This window comes from Mauremys mutica, chromosome 2 (assembly GCF_020497125.1).
Source record: "Mauremys mutica isolate MM-2020 ecotype Southern chromosome 2, ASM2049712v1, whole genome shotgun sequence".
Classification (NCBI taxonomy): domain Eukaryota; kingdom Metazoa; phylum Chordata; order Testudines; family Geoemydidae; genus Mauremys; species Mauremys mutica.
The window spans coordinates 165,491,201-165,510,393 of NC_059073.1; the positions used below are offsets into that span (position 1 = coordinate 165,491,201).

Here is a 19,193-nt window from a genome sequence, read left to right on the forward strand (position 1 = left end):
ACCACTGCATTCGACCTATCTGGTGAGAAGTGAATAGTTTAAAATATCAAATTCAATCCAGAAAAAAAGCCTCTGAAATAAAAATCCATATAAACTAAATACCAGCTGTACATAGTCCTCAACTTGCGGACATTTGTGTCAGCCTGATTTGTTTTTCAACTGATGGCAACAGACGGGGCTTGAACCAGTTACTGGCAATAGGACTAAACAGATGCAAAAGTTTAAGGAAGGGAGGGCCAGTGAAGTGGGTGATGTCTTGGTAAGAATCCCACCTCCACACGTACCAGGATTTCTACCAGAATGCTTTCCCTGGCCGTGCGCATAGGATCCATCTTTCTTCTCTGCATATAGCTAGTAAGTGGCTAAGTACAGAACACCAAAGTTACGAACTGACCGGTCAACCACACACTGATTGATGACTGGTGCCTCCCCACAACTTTCCCAAACTGCGCTGGCTCCCTCTGGCTGTTCTCCCTAGCAGCCAGGCCCCAGAGCCACTCCTAGATGCTGCCTGGTGCAGCACAGCAACTGCCTGGGAGAGTGCCTGGCTGTGGCTGGGCTTGGCTTCCAGGACAGAGGCTGAGCAAGTTGGAGCCCCCCACCCCACACTCTTAGAGTCAGTTCTTGTCCCCGGAACCTGAGGCTGGGCAGGAAGTGGTGGCAGCAGCAGCCTGCTTCCTGCCTAGGCTCGACTTCTGGGGACAGGAGCCAACTCTGAGCATGCTCGAGGGGTGAGGGAGCTCCAGCTTGCTCAGCCACTGTCCCCAGAAGCTGAGCATGGGCGGGGGGCAGCCTGCCACAACCAGGCGCTCTCCCAGTCAGCAACTGAACTGCACCAGGCAGCAACCCAGGCAGCCTGGCTGGAAGAGGCTCTGGTCCCGCCCCTTCCCTTCTGGCCCCACCCCTTCATCTCCCCATCTGGTCAGGCTGCTGGAGGGGCACTTGGCCCTTTGTGCACCTCCCAAGAGTCTCCTCTGAACAGGTCAAGGTACCTGTGTTAGTCTAGTAAAACTACATGCTATCTTGACAACAGGCTTACTTCAGTTATTTATCTCTGAATACTGCCAAAAAAAAATTTTTAATTTAAAAACTACAAAAGGAGCTTATTTTACCTGTCCTGAATTAGTAGAAGACTGTTGGTCAGAAATATTCCAAGACCCTGGCACACAAAGAAGCTAACTGAAGCCTACATGATTCACATAAAATAACAGTGACTCACACACTGGTGAATATCTTGTACAGTGCAGGATATGTACCTGAACTGACACTATTTTCTGTACTCTTCTTCCTTTCCTGTATATACTCAAAAGGCAGTAGGTCAGTTCATTTACGCTATAGGTTCCAAATGAAAGATAATAAAATTGAATAGTACTAAAGTGTCAAAATATGACAGCAATGCCTTTTAACCTCACCACATTCACATCTGTTGACACTTACATGCCCCAAAACAACAAAGTGTTCTAAACGGTGAAAACAGCAAGACAGAGATTTGTTTGCCCTCCTGGCTGTCTGTGACCCAAAGAGCTCCTCAATGCCCACTGGCACCCGAACCACTCTACTGAAACTGATATCTGGCCTGACATTCACTACCTCCAACACCACACTGTTGTTGTAATATGTATGTATCTGTTGTGTGTAAACTCTGCAACTGAACGCCCTCCTGGGTCCTAGTGCCAGTCATGCTCCCTTCTGCGTGCTGGGAACCTTCCTGTTTTCTGTGCAACAGTGAGTGCCCGCAGTGGGGCGGGGGGGAAGGAAGGGGGGATGAGGGGGAAGAGGCAGTGGAGAAGGAAGGGAGTGGAATAAGGCAGGGGAGGGGAATGTGGGAGTGAGGCATAGGTGCTGGAACTAGGGTGTGGGGGTGCTGCCATACCCCCTGGCTTGAAGTGGTTTCCATAATATACAGGGTTTACAGTTTGGTTCAATGGCTCTCAGCGCACACACACACACACACACACCCTTGTTCCAGCACCCCTGGAGTGAGGAACGGGGCTGGAAAAGGCACATGAGAGGGGGAAGAAAAGGGATAGGGGAATCCCAAAGGGGAGCAGGAGCCCAGCATGCAGCATCCCCTCTGCAGCAGCTGGGGCTCCCCATTAAGCAGGCCCATCGAACCCTCAGCCTGACAACCCCTACAACACTGAGCCCCAACCAGCTGCACCTGGACCCCCACCCCATCAAGCCCCACTTCCCCAACACCCCCCACCACCAAGCCCCATCTCCCCACACCCAGACCCCCCTGCTGAGCCTCAACCACCTTCACCTGGATCCCCTACAGCATCTCATTGCCCCTGCAGCTGAAACCCCACAATGAGCCCTTGTGCATCCAGATTACCCACTGAGCCACCCACACCCAGATTGCCCCACATAGAAACCTCTCACCCACAGATGGATGCCCCACACTAAGCCCTTCCGCACTTGGATCCTGCTGGGCTGAGTCTGCCCACCTACACCTGTTATGCCTGGGGTGTTTCTAAGGCAGGTTTGTCCCTTGTACTGTGTCAGGGTTGGGGGCCACCTCACTGCTGAGTCCCTGTACTGGGGGAGGTGGGGGCTTCAGGGTAATCTCACACATCAATGGAGCCAGTGGCCTATGCTCCCCACTGATGTGCTGGAGCCACCTTTATTTATTAACAAATAACATTTGCAGAATTTTAGAATATTATGTGCATAATTTTTATTTTTTTGGCAAGATTTTTTAAAAAATTTTGGCACAGAATTCCCTCAAGAATAAACAAAGTCCTCACTTGCTGAGGTAGAGGGGTGCGACTTACAGTTGTGGGTATCCTGAACAGAACATCACATTGCCAACCAAAGACAAGTTGTATTGCAAATGACACATAAGAAATGCACTGAGATGCTTTGGGGAAGTAAATGTGTACAGTTCACATGTTCAAAATACACTGTGCAGGCATATAGTGTGGACACAACCTACAGAAGTCAGCAGCAGGGGACAGGCTCAAACAAAAAAAAAATCAAGGTGACAGAGTTTAAAGCACAATTATTATATTTTCCCAGAGAACAGAAAACTATTTTTTGTATTTTTAACCCCCTCCCCCCTTCATGACTTTTCATATTGGGAGGAAGAGTAGAAGGAAGAAGCTTGTATACATGTTGATTCAATATCAAAAATAAGAGTGAAGGTATTGTTGAGCCTCAGTCAACCCTTCCAATGGAAAGGGCTCCCTTGCCACATTGGCAGACCTCTTTGGACCCCCCTTTGCCAAGCCAATGAGAGGCAGGTGCCTAACTGTAAAAGCATTAATGAAAGCAGGATGTCATGATCAGGAAGCTCACAGGTAAGAGTCAACCGAGAAATAAACTGAGAACACAACCCTGGAGTCTTAAAATGTCACCTGGTCTGAACAGGACTCCTTGTCCTGGAGGGTAAAAGCTACCGAATAACGCTGAGTGGCGGCGGCGAGGGGGGCGGGGATTTGTAAAGACCTACGAGCCGCCCTTGAGAAGTGCTTCGCGCTCAAGGTAAGAGCCACGTGTTCTTACGTCATCACGGAAGAAGATGACTGACCGGACTATTTCCCACGCGAGACCCGGGGATAGTCGGAAGAAGCGAGATTGCGTCCGGGGTTAGAGGGCCGGTCTCTGCTCTGCTCAGCCTTCCGGGAGCCGCGTGTGTGAAACAGACCGAAACTGAGATTTAAAACCCACCTCACTCCGCTTTGAAACCGATTCCCCAGAGAGCAGATGTCCCGTATCACCCCCCCCGCCCCCCGCGGCGAGGAAGGGGCGCTGACCGGCGCCCCCGCTGGCCAGTCTCAGGGAAGGGACACGGAGGCTGCGCCCCTTTCACCTGCAGGGACGGTCTCGCCTCGTCTCCTCAGCACGAACCGGGGTTTCGTTCTTTACCCGGGCCCGGGTTTCCCTTCTCTCGCGCCCGGGTCTCTCGCGGCAGCCGGGCCCCGCGCCCGCCAAGCAGCTACGGGCCTCGCCGCGAGCCCAGCCCGCGCGGCCGGCCGCTAACGGTCACCCCGCTCCCAACGCGCTCGCGCCCCGGCCCCTCACCAGCTCCGCGCTGCCCGCTCTCCCCGAGGCCGTCGCGCCGCCCTCACAACCGCCGCGCGGAAGAGGCCCCCCCACGGGCCAACTGGCGCGTTGCCCGGAGTTGAGTCAGGAGCGGCCCCGCCCCCTTCCCGGCGGAGACGCGACCATGCGGGCGGGCGGGGCGGTCACTCGGGGTTAGTCCGTGGTTGGCCCAAGCAAGAGCTGAACGCCAGGCGGAAGGGGGCGGGGTCTTATCGAGGAAGAGGCACCGCTCGCGCGCGTCGCTGGGGTCGCCGCTCGGAGCCCGGCCCGGGCTGTCACCCAGGTACAGAGCCGGGCCCGTGCTCGGCGGAGCGCAGCAGCAGCAGCAGCCCGCAATGGGGAGCGGAGCGGGGCGGGGAGGCGGCCCCACGCCGGGGGTTGGGCCTTTCCCCCGCTGAGCGCTGGGAATGCGCCATCCCCGGGGAGCCTGGGGACCGGCACAGGACGTTATGCTAAAGCCCAGCCTGCTCTGATGGAAACCGCCACTGGCTCTTCAGAGAGAGATCGCGTGGTTAAAACCATATTTCAGAAAGAATAATTCGTGTCTAACAAGGCTTTGGGCCCTAAAACCTAAACCCAACAAGCTCTAGTAGCCGCCTGACTCTTCTACTTATTTAGCAATGGAGACTGGTCCTCTGTGGCTCATAGCCAAGCGTCTTACGTGCTAAACACGAGTTAGCAAATAGCTTCTATCCTGCAAACGCTGCCAGACCTAGTACTTCCTCCTGGGAGTAGTTCTGTAGAATTCCATGGGAGTAGATCTGGTACCAATCCTGATTAACTGTTGCCGTCCTCCTTTTGTAGTCATTTACTCCTGTCCAAAGGGAATGTAAAATGGTACCAAATCAGAATGAGAGCATTTTGCACCCTCATTGCACAAGTGTAAACAAATATAGGAATGTGTATAGTTGTGGATAAGGGTTTTTGTGTCCTTCATTAGATTATCATGCACCACTAGAGTGTTACTCTAGGTGCAGAGAAGTGTACCTTTAGACATAGCTGTAACATGTCCTTTATGGGAGAGATATCTGTACCTTGGGACTGAGAGGGCCAGATTCTTTACTGTTGTAAATGAGTACACCTTTGCTGAGGCCTTGTAACTTTTTTTTTTCATTATGAACAGTTAGACTGTCTTTCAAAGATGTTAAGACTAATGTTATAAAATAGGAGGAAAGGAGACTGATTCAAAGACCTGCTTGAAGTTTCACACAGAGTAATATATTTGTATTATTATTGTGTTTTTATAGTAGTACCTGCTATAGGGCGAGGTGCTTTCCAAACAGGAAAAAAAGGAATGGTGCTTTTTCCAAGGAACTCTCACTCTAAGGACAGATTGACAGGCAGACAAATAGGCAGAAGTTTGGGGAAATGTGAATGACATACTATTCTTTCTTTTTAGTTAATGTGCATGCCAAGTAGATTCCTTACTAACTTTGCAGGGGGGGCAATAAAAATACTTCTCTGAAACTGCCTTTCAATTAAGTGCTAGTTTGTTAACTCAAAGCAGAGTCAGTGTAACTATACACATTAATTTGGTTGAATATGGACGGAAGTAAGAGGCAAAAAGGCATCCTTTAAAAAGTGGAAGTTAAATCTTAGTGAGGAAAATAGAAAGGAGCATAAACTGGCAAATTAAGTGTAAAAATATAATTTGGAAGACCAAAAAGAAATTGGAAGAACAGCTAGCCAAAGACTCAAAAAGTAATAACCAAAAAAAAAAAAGTAAGTACATCAGAAGCAGGAAGCCTGCAAAACAACCAGTTGGGCCACTGTACAATTGAGATGCTAAAGGAGCACTAAGGGACGATAAAACCATTGCGGAGAAACCAAATGAATTCTTTGCTGGGGATGTGAGGGAGATTCCCAAACCTGAGCCTTTCTTTTTAAGTGACAAATCTGATGAAAGTGTCCCAGATTGAGGTGTCATTATAGAAGGTTTTGGAACAAATTGATAAACTAAACAGTAATAAGTCACCAGGACCAGATGGTATTCACCCAATAGTTCTGAAGGAATTCAAACGTGAAATTGCAGAACTACTAATTGAAGTCTGTAACCTATCATTTAAATCATCTTCTGTACCAAATGACTGGAGCAGGGGTCGGCAACCTCTGACACATGGCTTACCAAAGTAAGCACCCTGGCGACTAACAGGGGATATGATTGAGGTCCATAAAATCATGACTGGTGTGGAGAAAGTAAATAAGGAAGTGCTATTTACTCCTTCTCATAACACACAACCTAGGTGTCAAAAAATGAAGTTTATAGCAGGTTTAAAACAAACAAAAGGAAGTATTTCTTCACACAACGCATAGTCAGTCTGTGGAATTCTTTGCCAGAAGGTGTTGTGAAGGCCAAGACTGTAACACAGTTCTAAAAAAGAACTAGAACTAGCGAAGTTCATGGAGGATAGGTCCCTCAATGGCTATCAGCCAGGATGGGCAGGGATAGTGTCCCTAACCTCTCTTTGTCAGAAGCTGGGAATGGGCGACGGGATGAATCTCTTGATGATTACCTGTTTTGTTCGTTCTCTCTGGGGCACCTGGCATTGGCCATTGTCAGAAGACAGAATACTTGGCTAGATGGATCTTTGGTCTGACCCAGTATGGCCACTCTTATGTTAAATACATAATTTATCAATGTGCAGGTCAAAAAATATACTTGTTGATAATAGGACTCTTGCATATTTTCCTTAATTAACACTGTGAACTTGAAATCAAGTCAACTTTAACAAGTTTTAAAGGTAGTTTCAGGTACAGCACTACACTTACTCGTGAGTTCCCATGCCAATTCTTAGGACCTCTAATTGAGAAGCCATGATCCTGCAGATGTTTACACACATGCTCCTCTATAAGCATTGAAGTCAATCTAATAACTCATATACTTAAAGTGAAGTAAATGTGATGCAGGAATGGGATGATATTGTCTTTTTTTATTATTTTATTTTATTTCTGTTGCTGTATGTGCAAGTAACTAAGGCCCTGATGCTGCAACTGCCTGGGTATAGGCATGTGCTTGAGCAGTTCTAACCATAGGATTGGAATCTAACTGACCACATGTTCTGCAGTCAAATGTACAAAGTAATCAAGTTGGGGGAAAAAACAAAGAAAAATTATTTTGGTGTGATGGGGTGGGGGAGTCTTTGGGAAACAGACTATTAAGGGAGCAAGGAAGAAATCCTATAAGCAGGTTGTTCAATGTCCTCTGTAGAGTTTCTTCCACTTCCTCTGAAGCATCTGGACTAGATGGGCCAGTGGTCTAATCTAATAAGGTAATTTCTACATTCCTGTGAAACTGTCATTTTTCTATAAAATGTCCCTTTCTTTTTTTTTCCTCCTGTAGGCAACTTCCAGAAGAACACTTGGCTTGGGTATGGCTTTGATTAACTTACAAAGTTTCCAGTTTTATTCTTCTAGTGTACGCACATGCAGATCCCTGGGAACGCTAAGAAAAACCTTGAACCAAGGCAGACGGCTAAGGTCATGGTGCTGTGGTTCCTCGGTCTTTGGCACAGTACTTTCAAGGGTTAGGTTTCGGTGTGTGTTTTGTAGAAACTACCACGCAGAACTCTGGAACCAGCATAACTCCATTATGGGAACTGTACATCTTCACAGAGATGCTGGGAACAGTTCTAAATCTGATGGCAAATGGATAGATCAACAAAAAATTTTCATGGAGCTGAACAGCTTGAATTCATCCAATGAGATTTTTAAATTTCTGAGTTCTTTAGAAGTTATATCAGACACCATGGCAGCAGCAGCTTTACAGAGGATCTGTGAATTTGAAGTGGATGACAGTGGATTGAAGAATCCTGAAGCCATATTGGAGAATGAAGTCTTCAGGTCATTATGCTTTCAGTTTGAACATGAATCACAAAAGCTGTCAGACACTGGTCTCGTGACTGCTTTGCAGGCTTTGATAAAGTTGCGTGTAGATCCCTGGAGTACTCTGATTGTACGTTTGGTATCAGAGAGCCAGAAACGGCTTGATAAGGGACAATTAACCATTAGAAACCTGTGTATTCTTGGAGAAAGCTTGCTTGATTTGGAAGGCCCAGGTTGTACAATGCTGGAACAAATTGTGAACCAAGTACAAGGAAAAAAGCTTGAAGAATGGACCTCTGAGGAAATAGCAATGGTTTATGGAATGCTGCAGATGAGTATTACAGAAGAAGGACAATACCAAGACTTGTTAAACCACATGAACAACATCACTTTAACCTTAGCTCCCCAACTGAGTCCTAAATTGATAAGCAGAATACTGAAGGCACTGGTTATTCTTGACCAAACTCAGGCAATCCCTTTAGTAATAAGACTGTGTAAGTATTCAGTGAGGCATGTCCCTCAATTCACAGATGATGAACTAGTAAATGTGCTGGGAGCTTTCATACATTTTGGACACACCGACCAATTCTTCACAGAAGCGCTGGAAAGGCTTGTTCCCAAATCCTCCTTCACCATGCACCCTGAAGCAGTCAGCAGAGTCATGCAGTACTGCTGCAGAAAGCTGATCCGTTCTAAGCCCATCTTTGATGCCGTGGCAGAAAGTTTTGCTTATAATGCCGACAAATACACCACCAAACAGATTGCTGAGTATATTGTTCCATTTGGGACACTCAGTTACCTACCACCAAGTGCTCCCTCTGTCTTCAGAAAACTTGAAAGGATACTAAATGCTCGCTTTACTCAGTTTCAGCCTCACACCCTGCTGAATCTGCTCCACTCATGCACCCTTATTGAGCGCTATCCAGTAAACTTTCTGGCAAAAATATTTAACCCCTATTTTATTCAACAGCTGCAGGGTAAGGACCCCAAGTTCATCTGTATCTCTGTTACTCTGTATATTAGCTTCTCTCATACCACCTCCTTGCCACCTATATATCTCAAACGCCACAATCAGCTGTTGGAGCTAACTGAAGAAGAGGGGACTAGGAAGTTGAAGGTACCTGTACAAAGTTTAGAGACAGAAATGTCTAAAGGAGAGCAGGAAGATAGGCTCCTTCCCTGCTTTAGCTGTTTCTGATTAAATAATAAGACTTAGCGCCTTCATATTTTAAGTGTTCCATAAACATTAACCAGTTGATCATCAGAAATTAGTAAATATTATCCTCAGCTTAGAAATCGGGAAACTGAATTACACATTGAGGGGGCGGGTGGCAGAGGCTTCCTTTCCCATGCTTAATCCACTAGAACTTGCTGCCCCTCTGATGTCATGATATCTTGCAAGATAACATGAAGAACCCTGAATTCAGATCTTGCCAGATAGTTATTTTTCTTCAGACTTTAAAAATACAGCTATAAGTGGGATATATGATTTTCAAATATTTGATTTTTATATGTAATTTTTAAGTTTATTTGCATGTTCTGTTAATGATTTAGGATAAAGCAGCTTTTGTGCATGTTTATTTAAAAGCAGCTTCCCTTTGTACAATGACTTGCATGAGAATTCTTGTTGAACACATATCTGTACTGAATGTCTGAATCTTTTTGTTTCAGCTCAAACACCAGGTTTGGACAGATTTGTCCTCTCACAGCTGACCCAGCTGTTTTTAACAGTTACCCTGGAGTGTCCCTTCTATGAGGTAGTGGATATAAGTTGAAATATTGTTTGGGAATTTTTTTAGTCCATGTAGTAATCGTTGCATAATTGTTCCTTCTGAAGCAACATAATATAGACTGATGGTCCCTAAACTTGTCAGGGTCATGCCCCCCTCTTGTCCCCGTCTGCCCCTCCCTCGCCCCCCGGGCCAGGAGTGGGACCCTGGCTCCGGGAGAGAGGTGACGCAGATGAGGCAAGGGGGGACAGGAACAGAGCTGAGGCCCTGGGCCAAGGCTGGGGCCAGTACAGGGGCAGAGGCACAGTCAGGGGCTGGGGGCAAGGCTGGAGGAGAACTGGGATCGGGGCTGGTGGCACTCCCTCCCTGCCCCCTGTGGGGGCTAGCCTAGGCCCTGTTGCACCCTCTACAAACGTTCCTCTGCGCCCCACAGTTTCAAGACCTCTGATATAGATATAGACAGATGCCCCCCAGGTTACGCAAACCCAACTTATGCAAATCCACACTTACAGAAAAAGTTCCGTAAGCTAGAAATAGTTTGGGTTTTTTTGTTGGTTTTTCTGGTGTAATGGTCGGGTATACGTTTCCGACTTACGCAAAATTCAAGTTACGGATTGTGTAATGCTTGTGTAAGTCGGGGAGCATCTGTAGGTCTCTTTTCATGATTAAAATTGTGAGGCAATAAAATTGTCCTACTTTATTTTTCTGTTCTCTGCACAACCAATTACAATGCACCGTAGGCAGCCATTACAAAAAATCCCAGTGTGAAGGCATACACTGGAATCCTGTCTGGTTGCAGAGGGAAGGGTTATTGGCAAGGATTTCAAAAATGTGTAGAAGAAACTTAACCTACTCTGGCTGGCAATTTGTCTGACAGAACATTTATTGGCAGGAAAATGCTGATTCATCAAAACAAACTTTTTGGAGGAAAGGTTTGGTCTACCCTTTTAATAGCCTGATGCTGCGAGGTGCTGGGTGATATCCACACCCCTGGGGGTTGAGGGTATACAGCATTTCACAGGGTCAGGTCCTTATGGTTTCTCTCACAACCACTACATAATAAACAGCTGTCCTGCTCCTCACACTTTAACCCATAGAAATTCAATATAATTTACAAAGGCTGGTGAGAAAGGGAGCACCGTGATAAGGGGACTGCTTCCCTTAGCCTGAGATATGTTATAAAACCTGAAGTTGTAGGAGTTGGGGATGAGGAAGTGACAAGCTCTTCAGACCATAAATGAAATTCTGCTTTAGGAGGACATTAAGAGCTAGGAATCTTCATGATGAGAAAGACGGAGTCTTTATTTTTCCTATCCCACAGAAATGTGAAAGCCCAGTGGAAGAGAGAGCATTTTTTGTCTAATGGGAGGAACATCTGAGTCATGGGATGCTCTCTTCTCTCAATTTCTCGCTATGTAAAATGCTGGCAAATCACTCTTGCCTAATTTCTTTACTTTCCACAGGAAAGTAAAGTGTTGTCTGGCCCGACTGTAAGAGTCTAACAGCAGAGCTGTCTTTTTCTCCTTGTTTCCTGTGCCTGGTTCTGAAGGGACAGGACAGAGCTGATGTTAGTGTTGGAGCTACATAATTCTGGGACCCACCTGTAACTGACAGGAGGTCAGGAGGACTGGAAACCAAGCACATCTGGCAGGCATAGTTACCATGACTCAGACAGCAGGGATCTCAAACGACATCCATTGGGAGTGAACTCACCCATTGCACTGAGCCATGTATAGAAGATGTTCCCTTTGTTTTTTTCTTTTTGGTATGAGAGGATATAGAAGGTAACACAAGCTCCTGTGCTTCCCCAAGCAGCTCCACTGGGAAATTGAAACCTTCAGGCTTGTCTCCTTGCAGCCTGTGGTGTGGACTACCCCAGGCCACACTTGAAGCTGATGGTGGGTGAATATATATTTGGACATATAATAAGAGTCTTGCTTGGAGTGTTTCTGTTTTAGTTTGGTGTAGTATTTCCTGTTTGTTATGGTCCTATTATGGTCCTGATTCAACAAGATACTGAAGCACATTATGTATACTTTGTTACAGTAATACACTTACTAGTTATTAAAAAAAAATAGCTTACCTGCCTCATTATTTTTTAGTTTCTTTATTATCTGCATATGTAGGAAATGTTTCTGTGTGCTACTGAAGTAACTGCAAGTGCAGAGCAGATAGAGGCTTAGATTTTACCTTTTTTCTTGCTAAGTGAAATTTTATGAGTATTTCCTTTTCTTTGCTCTTTTGATAGGGTCCTAAACTCCTTCCAAAGTATCGAGTAAAGTCCTTTCTCGTACCTGGCCGTTCACTGGAGTCCTCTGTGGATGTTCACTTCTACAACAGGGTGAAGACTGGACTAGTTGATTTGCTAGGAACAAGAATGTATTTTGCTTCTCATGTGTTGACACCATATTGCTATACATTAGGTGAGTGATGTTGCCATTTTTTAAGGTAGGGGGGACTGGACCTTCCAGACTTACACTTCTCTAATTCTATGATTATTGTCACACTGTCTGGAGTGGCTCAAGACTGAAAGTGCCAATTTCAGGGCAGAATGTCAAAATGAAGGGCAGACACCCCAAATTGGTGGTATGATCTGTAGTTAGATATCACCAACCCAATAACATATGTGAATTCCCAAAGTACAACCATAGTTTGCTAATGGAGTCACAGACAGTCCCCTTAGACACTCCAGTCTGTCTTGCCACCCAGGCAAGCAGGACCATGTGTTAAGTGGTCACTTACACATACATCACAAATATTGCAGGTTGTTCCCAGTTCCAAGCGACCAACCACTTACCCCAGATCAGTTTGTTCCTTAGATCTCACACCAAAACCAATGTTGGTAGCCAATCCTAGAATAAACTAACTAAAGGTTTATTAACTAGGAAAAAGAAATCAGAGTTATTTACAGGTTAAAGCAAGAAAGCATATACACAAGTGCGATTCAGTCTCTGATTCAAAAGTTGACAGAGTTGTAGTAATCGGTCAATTCAAAGCATCTTTCAGGGCTAACCCCTACCAAGTAGCATGGGGATCTCTTTGCTCGTGTTTAGGAATATTTGCCTCTCAGTCTAAACAGCATGAAAGAGAGATTCAGTTTCTCCTTGTCAGGGATTTTTATCCCCTCCACTACAGAGTCCAAACTGATGGGATGAGTTCATGCATAGGTCTCTCCTTCCTGGAGGAAATTAGGAATGCAGTCAGTAAAGTCTTTGTCCTTTGATGCTACACAATGCTTAATTTGCCTTCAGTGGCCATGGACAAGCACTTTATCTTAATCAATGCTGCGTGTCCTATTTGGCGAGTTACAAAATTACAGAGGTTTGCAATGCAAACGCTTCAGTATAACTTTATACCATGGGCTATAGAGGTTATAAGTGAGATCAATACGTGCAACATATTACAAGCATTTTATAAAGTCTAAACACATTCTTATCAACTTACCATCTAATGTCTATTTTGATAATGCTAACACACAGGTAAGCAAGATTGGTTTCTAGCTATCCATTTGCAAGTGTTCAGTGAGGCCTGGGACCTTTGCGTGAGCTTGCACTTGGCCTACCAGTCTCAAGGTATTATAGCAGCATAACTTTGCACCCTGTTGTCACGGTTTAGAGCAACTGCACCTGTATTCCATCTCCATGGTCCACCAAAGGTACCCATTCTAGTCTCCCAGCTCCTCTGCCGTCACCTCTCTGGATTAGAGACCCATGTCTCCTTCCTTCCTGTCTAGGATTTTTTCAGGCTGCACATTTCTCTGCCTACACTGTGATATTCACAGCAAGCCAGGCATTTTCTTTGAAGACTGTGAACAGATGTGATGGCCAGCAGTTATAAGTTACCACCCAACTCTTTCTATGAAAGACAGAAAATGTGCAGTTTAATATATTCTTATTTATGTTAAATATATATTTTGATCTCTGAGACCAAAAAAAAAAAATCTGATAAAATTAAGGCTATAAATAAAGCTTTTAAAAAAGCAGTATTTATCAAAATATCATAGTTTGAAATTCAGAGTTCTTAACTGACTCATGGCACAGTGCAGAAAGAGAAAACACTGAAAAATAGAGAATTTTTGTTCTGTTTAAAAAAAAAAAAATTTGTTTTTAAACCATCTCCAAAATGTCTTGTCAGGCAGGGAAAGGTAACCTCAGATTTGCATATGCACACACAAATCTTATTTAGCAGGAGTCCACTCATTTTAAACTTAAGGGTGGAAAGGATATTTTACTGAGATGTTGGTGGGGTAGTTAAAAGGAGATATAGAAAGGAAGCTACTAGTGTTATACACTCACATTGTAGGCAATACAGCTGTGGAAAAATGAAGATATGCCACTATCTTTTCTTGAATGTCAGAAAATTCTCCACTTCAAGTATGCATGAGGCCAAACAATCATTCCTTGATTAAAATCTTGGCAAACGGAAGGTCTAGGTTGTTGTCCGTGGTAATTGCTGGTTGCCCAGATTATACATAACCAGCGGTTGCATAATTTACATATGTCTTTTTTAGAAATGTTTCCACATGTTGTCTGCCTTGTTTATTCTTTAATCATTAACCACCTCTTTCTTCTTAACTCCTTTTTAGACCTGCACATGGATAGATGTAATTTGCAATAGAAAGTTACGTTCGTTCTTGGGGAGTGTCTGTCATTCAGGGAAAAGTATTAATAAGAAATAGATGGAAATTACAATAAGCAGTGTATATTGTATGAAAGGATTTGTTTTTCTTTCCCACTCATCCCTTCCCCAATGCAGATGTTGAGATTAAATTAGATGAAGAAGGCTTCGTATTACCTGCCACCCGATATGAGGAGGTGCACAGGAGGTAAGAGAACTACAAACATTAGAGGCAAAGACTATCAGACTGTGAGATTATATTAACATTGACAAAAATGGCAATATTCAGGGTGAAATTCTGGCCCAATTGAAGTCAATGGGAGGTTTGCCATTGATTGCAATGGAGCCAGATTTATACCCTGGGTATCTTAAAACTTTGACTTGCAATGTATCACATATAGACCCAAGATTGTTAGTGGTTATGAGGGACAGATGAGAAACTCACTCTTCACTGTGTAAGAGCCAGAGTGGATAACACTAATTTTCTAATAAATAAAAATTAAATCAAATTATTTTACTTACTTTATTAATTGTTTATTTTCTTTTCATTTTATACTTTTAAGTTGCTAAAGTGGATGTTTGGTACTTGTTTCTTTAGTTTCCTAATTATGTAAAATCTGAAATTTTACAAAACAGATTTTTTTGTACTAATTAATGTAACCTTTAAAATGTCATCTGTGTGCTGAAAAAGTTAAGTCCAGGGCCTCATTAACATGTGGTTTGAGCATTGGCCTGCTAAACCCAGGGTTGTGAGTTCAATCCTTGAGGGGACCATTTGAGGATTGGTCCTGCTTTGAGCAGGGGGTTGGACTAGATGGTCTCCTGAGGTCCCTTCCAACCCTAATAATCTATGATTCAGAACATACTTCATGTGAGACCAGCGCAACCTCAGAGACTAAATCAGAGTTGGCCAATCTGAGCCTGAGAAGGACCCAGAATTTACTAGTGTACATTGCCAGGGAGCCACAGTAATATGTCAGCAGCCCCACATCAGCTTAGAATCATAGAATCTCAGGGTTGGAAGCGACCTCAGGAGGTCATCTAGTCCAACCCCCTGCTCAAAGCAGGACCAAACCCAACTAAATCATCCCAGCCAGGGCTTTGTCAAGCCTGACCTTAAAAACCTCTAAGGAAGGAGATTCCACTACCTCCCTAGGTAACCCATTCCAGTTCTTCACCACCCTACTAGTGAAAAAGTTTTTCCTAATGTCCAACCTAAACCTCCCCCTCTGCAACTTGAGACCATTACTCCTTGTTCTGTCATCTTCTACCACTGAGAACAGTCTAGATCCATCCTCTTTGGAACCCCCTTTCAGGTAGTTGAAAGCAGCTATCAAATCCCCCCTCATTCTTCTCTTCTGCAGACTAAACAATCCCTGTTCCCAGTGCCTCTCACCTACCAGCAGCGCTGCCAATCAGCACCTTCCCCTCCCTCCCCGCACCTCCCAATCAGCTGTTTCGTGGCATACAGAAGGCTCTGGAAGGGTGCGGGGAGGAGTGAGGGCACTGCAGGCTCTGGGGAGGGGGGCAGGAAGAGGTGGAGTGGGGGCAGAGCCTGTGGCTGAGCAGTGAGCACCCCCCAGCACATTGGAAAGTTGGCGCCTGTAGTTCCAGCCCTGGAATTGGTTCTATACAAGGAGCCACATATGAACTTCTGAAGAGCCACATGTGGCTTCGGAGCCACAGGTTGGCCACCCCTGAACTAAATTGATAAGCAAGGAACTTATACTATGAATTTGCAATTGGACTTCCACAAGTCAAGAAAGTTGAGATGCTTTGACAAGGCTGTACTCCTCCACTACAATTTGCAGTTTGATATCCGTGGGATTTGTGCTCCTAAGTCATGAAAATCCCACCTATAGTTGTCAAAATGTGGGGTTAGGAGCTTAAACATAGCCTCTTACATTTGAAAAGTTTGGCCTATGTTCACAATAACTTTAATTTATTGAAAGTATTTATTGAAAAATGCACATTGTGAAAGATGAGGCAAATTTTGTTTTGGAATGACAAAGGTTTTATGCCATTGAGAGACATTTTTAATCAAAATACAGTTTTTGCCCCTGATGCTGCAAACCTTATAAACATGCTTAACTTTAGATAACGTTCATTTAAGTAAAGCTACCTGCTTAAGTATTTGCAGGATCAGAGTCTTGTTTTCAGTATTCAAATAAGATACCCCACCAATAGTGGCATTGCAAATAAACAATTTAGGTAATTTGATTCATTATATATTTTAATCTAAAATTGCTGTATAACATTTTTCAAATTAATTTTAGAAAGTTTCAACCTGATTTAAATAAATGATAACAAAAACTCAAATTATTTAAATTGCCTTGATTTAAATCACTCTACCCTGGTAGGGGCCAATCACAGTAGCATCCCCTCTGCTCTGACCCCCTGAGGGACCATGTGCTCTAAAAGGGTGTGGGGAAGAGGCAATAACCCTTGCCCCTTTCCCTGGGGCCCACAGAGTAGGTCTAATTGATAACATTGTTTTTAAATGCACTTTTCTGTTTGATTTTTAGAATAGCCCTGTGTATTGATGGTCCAAAGAGGTTTTGCAGCAACAACCACAGTCTTCTAGGCAAAGAAGCTATTAAACAAAGACATTTGCAGTTACTTGGTTATGAAGTTGTGCAGGTAAAGGCTGAAGCTATCAGCTGGTGCTTCTCTAGCTAGAAAAAAATTGAAGGCTAATTTATAATAAAGCTTAAAGCTACTGCTGCAATCACTTCCATGCTGGTTGTGGACTTGCCCTGGCTGTGTGACTTCTTCCCTTTCTTGGTCTCTTCTGCTTGTCTTCCTTTTCGTTTTTATTATTAGTTCATTCTTTCTGCTTGCCGGTTGCAAATTTCAAGAGCACTCAGCTCCTATGACTGTTTAAGATTCAAATCCTGGTCCCATTGACTTCAGTGGAAGTTTTGTCACTGAGTTCAGTGAGACTAGGGTTTGTACCTAAATGTCTCATTTTTTTTTATTTTCAAAAGACCTTAACTGGAATATTTTTTTTTTAAAGGTGAAGGGTTTCTTGGTAAAGAATACCTATAAAGCCTCTTTTCTGTTCCTAGAATCCCTACAACTAGATCATTTTCATTATTTTGCTTGTTGTTCATAGCTACTTTTTGCTGAAAGACTTTTTTCCCCTGTGGATTGAAGTAAAATCCTTTTTTAAATTTTGCAAATGGAGAATTTGTTATAATCAGCTAGTTCAGTGCACCCAACTTTTTATAGTCACCTAGTTCTAATAGTAACTGACTTAGGCCCTGATCCTGCAATGAACGTCACACTTAGGCAGTCGCTATAGGGTCCACTTGCATAGAATCATTTGCAAGATTGGAAGCTTAATTTGCATTTTTAAAAGCTTAACATCATTTATGACATGAAATTATTCATTAAGGAAAATTTCATTTTATGAAAGTTAATCTTAAAGAATATTGACTGTAATACAGTTGTTCATTTAAAGCCATTTCTCACAACCATTTCTCTCTTTAACTTCCAGATTCCATTTTTTGAGTTCGAGACTTTAGATAACAGCAGAGAGATAGTAGAATATCTGCACAAGAAAATTTTTCCTCATACCTACAGGCTCAACTGGTGATACAATATAACAATAATAGAATACAGACTGGTCTACAGCACCTTTAGGTACTGTGAAGTGTATATTTTTTGAATGGGAGAACCACTCTACTTTCAAAGTAACTCCTCATAGGATGATTTTAGCTTCTGAATGTGAGGCTCTCCAGTTCCTGGATGGATTGATGTACAAAGAATGAAAAAGGGCAACAGAATTTGTTATTTTGTGTGAATATTTACTGCGGCTGAATAATAATGGAAAATGCTTGCAAAACCGTTCACGCTGAGTTTCCTGGGTATTGCACTTTTCCTTTTAGAGTTGACAGAGATATGCTTATAAATGGGTAAATACATCATTGTATGTGGGGTTACTAAACGTTGCTAGACATTCAAGTTGTTACTGATCGGGGCTTTTCCAGTGGTACAATAAATTCAGTTGCACAGTGTCAAATTATGTACTGTCTTACACTCTGCAATGCTGGAATTATTGGAGTTTCCAAAATATGTAAAGCAGGGTAGAATTTTGCCTCTAGTGTGAATCAAAAGGCTTAGTACTTATGAAACAAATTTAAATACCCTAAAGAAAAGTATTCTCAGAATTGCATATATATTTAAACTTGTATTGATTTTTTTAATAATGTGATTTTAAGTATGCAAGTTTTCTCTTTACTAGGCATTCTAAATGTGAAAGAAAATCAGTGCACTTCATTCATATTTATATTATTCTTATTTATATTTTTCACCATTTTAGATTTCTGAGCTGTATTACATAGAACCTAAAATACTAGTGGTTTTAATGTTCAGTGACTCCAGTAAAGAGCACTATGGCCCATTGATCATAGAGTAAAATAATTTATTTGAAAGTATGAAAAATTCATTGCATGGTCATCAATCCAGTGCTGTTTGTTATAAAGCTCCTTTTCCAGATAAAATGAAGAATTGTTCTTAAAGATGAAACTTGAATCCCCGGCTACCTTACACTGTCAAATCAACCTTATTTTCTCTGATAGCAAGCGAATAGAGTTACACAGGTGGCACTGAGGGCCTCATTTGTTTGGCAGAGTCTGTGTTGCTGGAGATGATGTGTGAGATAGAGGTAGCTCAGCTTGACTTGGAGAACACTGGATGAGTTCAGTGGGGAAAAATCTTCCAGCCAGGCTAGACTGTACATTGGCTTTACTATTTGCACAAGTAATTACACATCACTGGACATAAAGGAAACAAAGTTAAGCAAGATTGACCCTAATTACTACAGATGGCAGGTGACCTAAGTCAGAGGGAAAATTCCTATAGTTTTAAAACAAAACAAAAATACAACTCTTCTTATTTTGTTAAAACATCCACCTCCTCTAGCATCGGTTCTGTTTTTTTGTTTTGTTTTCTTCTGAGGGTACATCTACACAAGGA

General features: G+C 43.4%; 2 protein-coding genes across 10 annotated transcripts in view; one reads left to right on the forward strand and one right to left on the reverse strand.

Moving 5' to 3' along the window:
• MTRR (5-methyltetrahydrofolate-homocysteine methyltransferase reductase) overlaps nucleotides 1-4,212 on the reverse strand; it is a 129,007-nt gene extending 124,795 nt beyond the window's left edge. The window contains exon 1 of one of the 6 annotated variants that reach the window (XM_045003657.1): nucleotides 4,024-4,212. The gene's annotated coding sequence lies outside the window, so the exon portion shown is untranslated. Of the gene's footprint in view, nucleotides 1-3,669; nucleotides 3,792-3,811; nucleotides 3,998-4,023 lie in introns of those variants that run through there. The other 5 variants (XM_045003663.1, XM_045003661.1, XM_045003658.1 and 2 more) reach the window with 5 other exon arrangements.
• A 27-nt stretch (nucleotides 4,213-4,239) lies between these two features.
• FASTKD3 (FAST kinase domains 3) lies at nucleotides 4,240-19,193 on the forward strand. Of its 4 annotated transcripts, none has more exons than XM_045003666.1 (7): nucleotides 4,240-4,327; nucleotides 7,385-8,843; nucleotides 9,538-9,623; nucleotides 11,845-12,019; nucleotides 14,352-14,421; nucleotides 16,739-16,853; nucleotides 17,713-19,193. In XM_045003666.1, the coding sequence occupies exons 2-7, from the start codon at nucleotides 7,415-7,417 to the stop codon at nucleotides 17,809-17,811; spliced, it is 1,974 nt and encodes a 657-aa protein (XP_044859601.1). In that variant the 5' UTR covers nucleotides 4,240-4,327; nucleotides 7,385-7,414; the 3' UTR covers nucleotides 17,812-19,193. The 4 variants fall into 4 exon arrangements, with proteins under 4 accessions (XP_044859601.1, XP_044859602.1, XP_044859603.1 ...); XM_045003667.1 differs by lacking the exon at nucleotides 4,240-4,327 and adding an exon at nucleotides 5,361-5,414; XM_045003668.1 differs by lacking the exons at nucleotides 4,240-4,327; nucleotides 14,352-14,421; nucleotides 16,739-16,853; nucleotides 17,713-19,193 and adding exons at nucleotides 5,453-5,766; nucleotides 11,409-11,494 and having other exon boundaries at nucleotides 11,845-11,982.

What these genes read in the sequence shown, in the direction of transcription:
- FASTKD3 (XM_045003666.1), top strand. Translation starts at nt 7,415, where the DNA reads ATGGCTTTGATTAACTTACAAAGTTTCCAGTTTTATTCTTCTAGTGTA. An exon ending in TGGAGTGTCCCTTCTATGAG is followed by an intron (nt 9,624 to 11,844) that starts GTAGTGGATATA and finishes CTCTTTTGATAG; the next exon opens with GGTCCTAAACTCCTTCCAAA. An exon ending in ACCATATTGCTATACATTAG is followed by an intron (nt 12,020 to 14,351) that starts GTGAGTGATGTT and finishes TCCCCAATGCAG; the next exon opens with ATGTTGAGATTAAATTAGAT.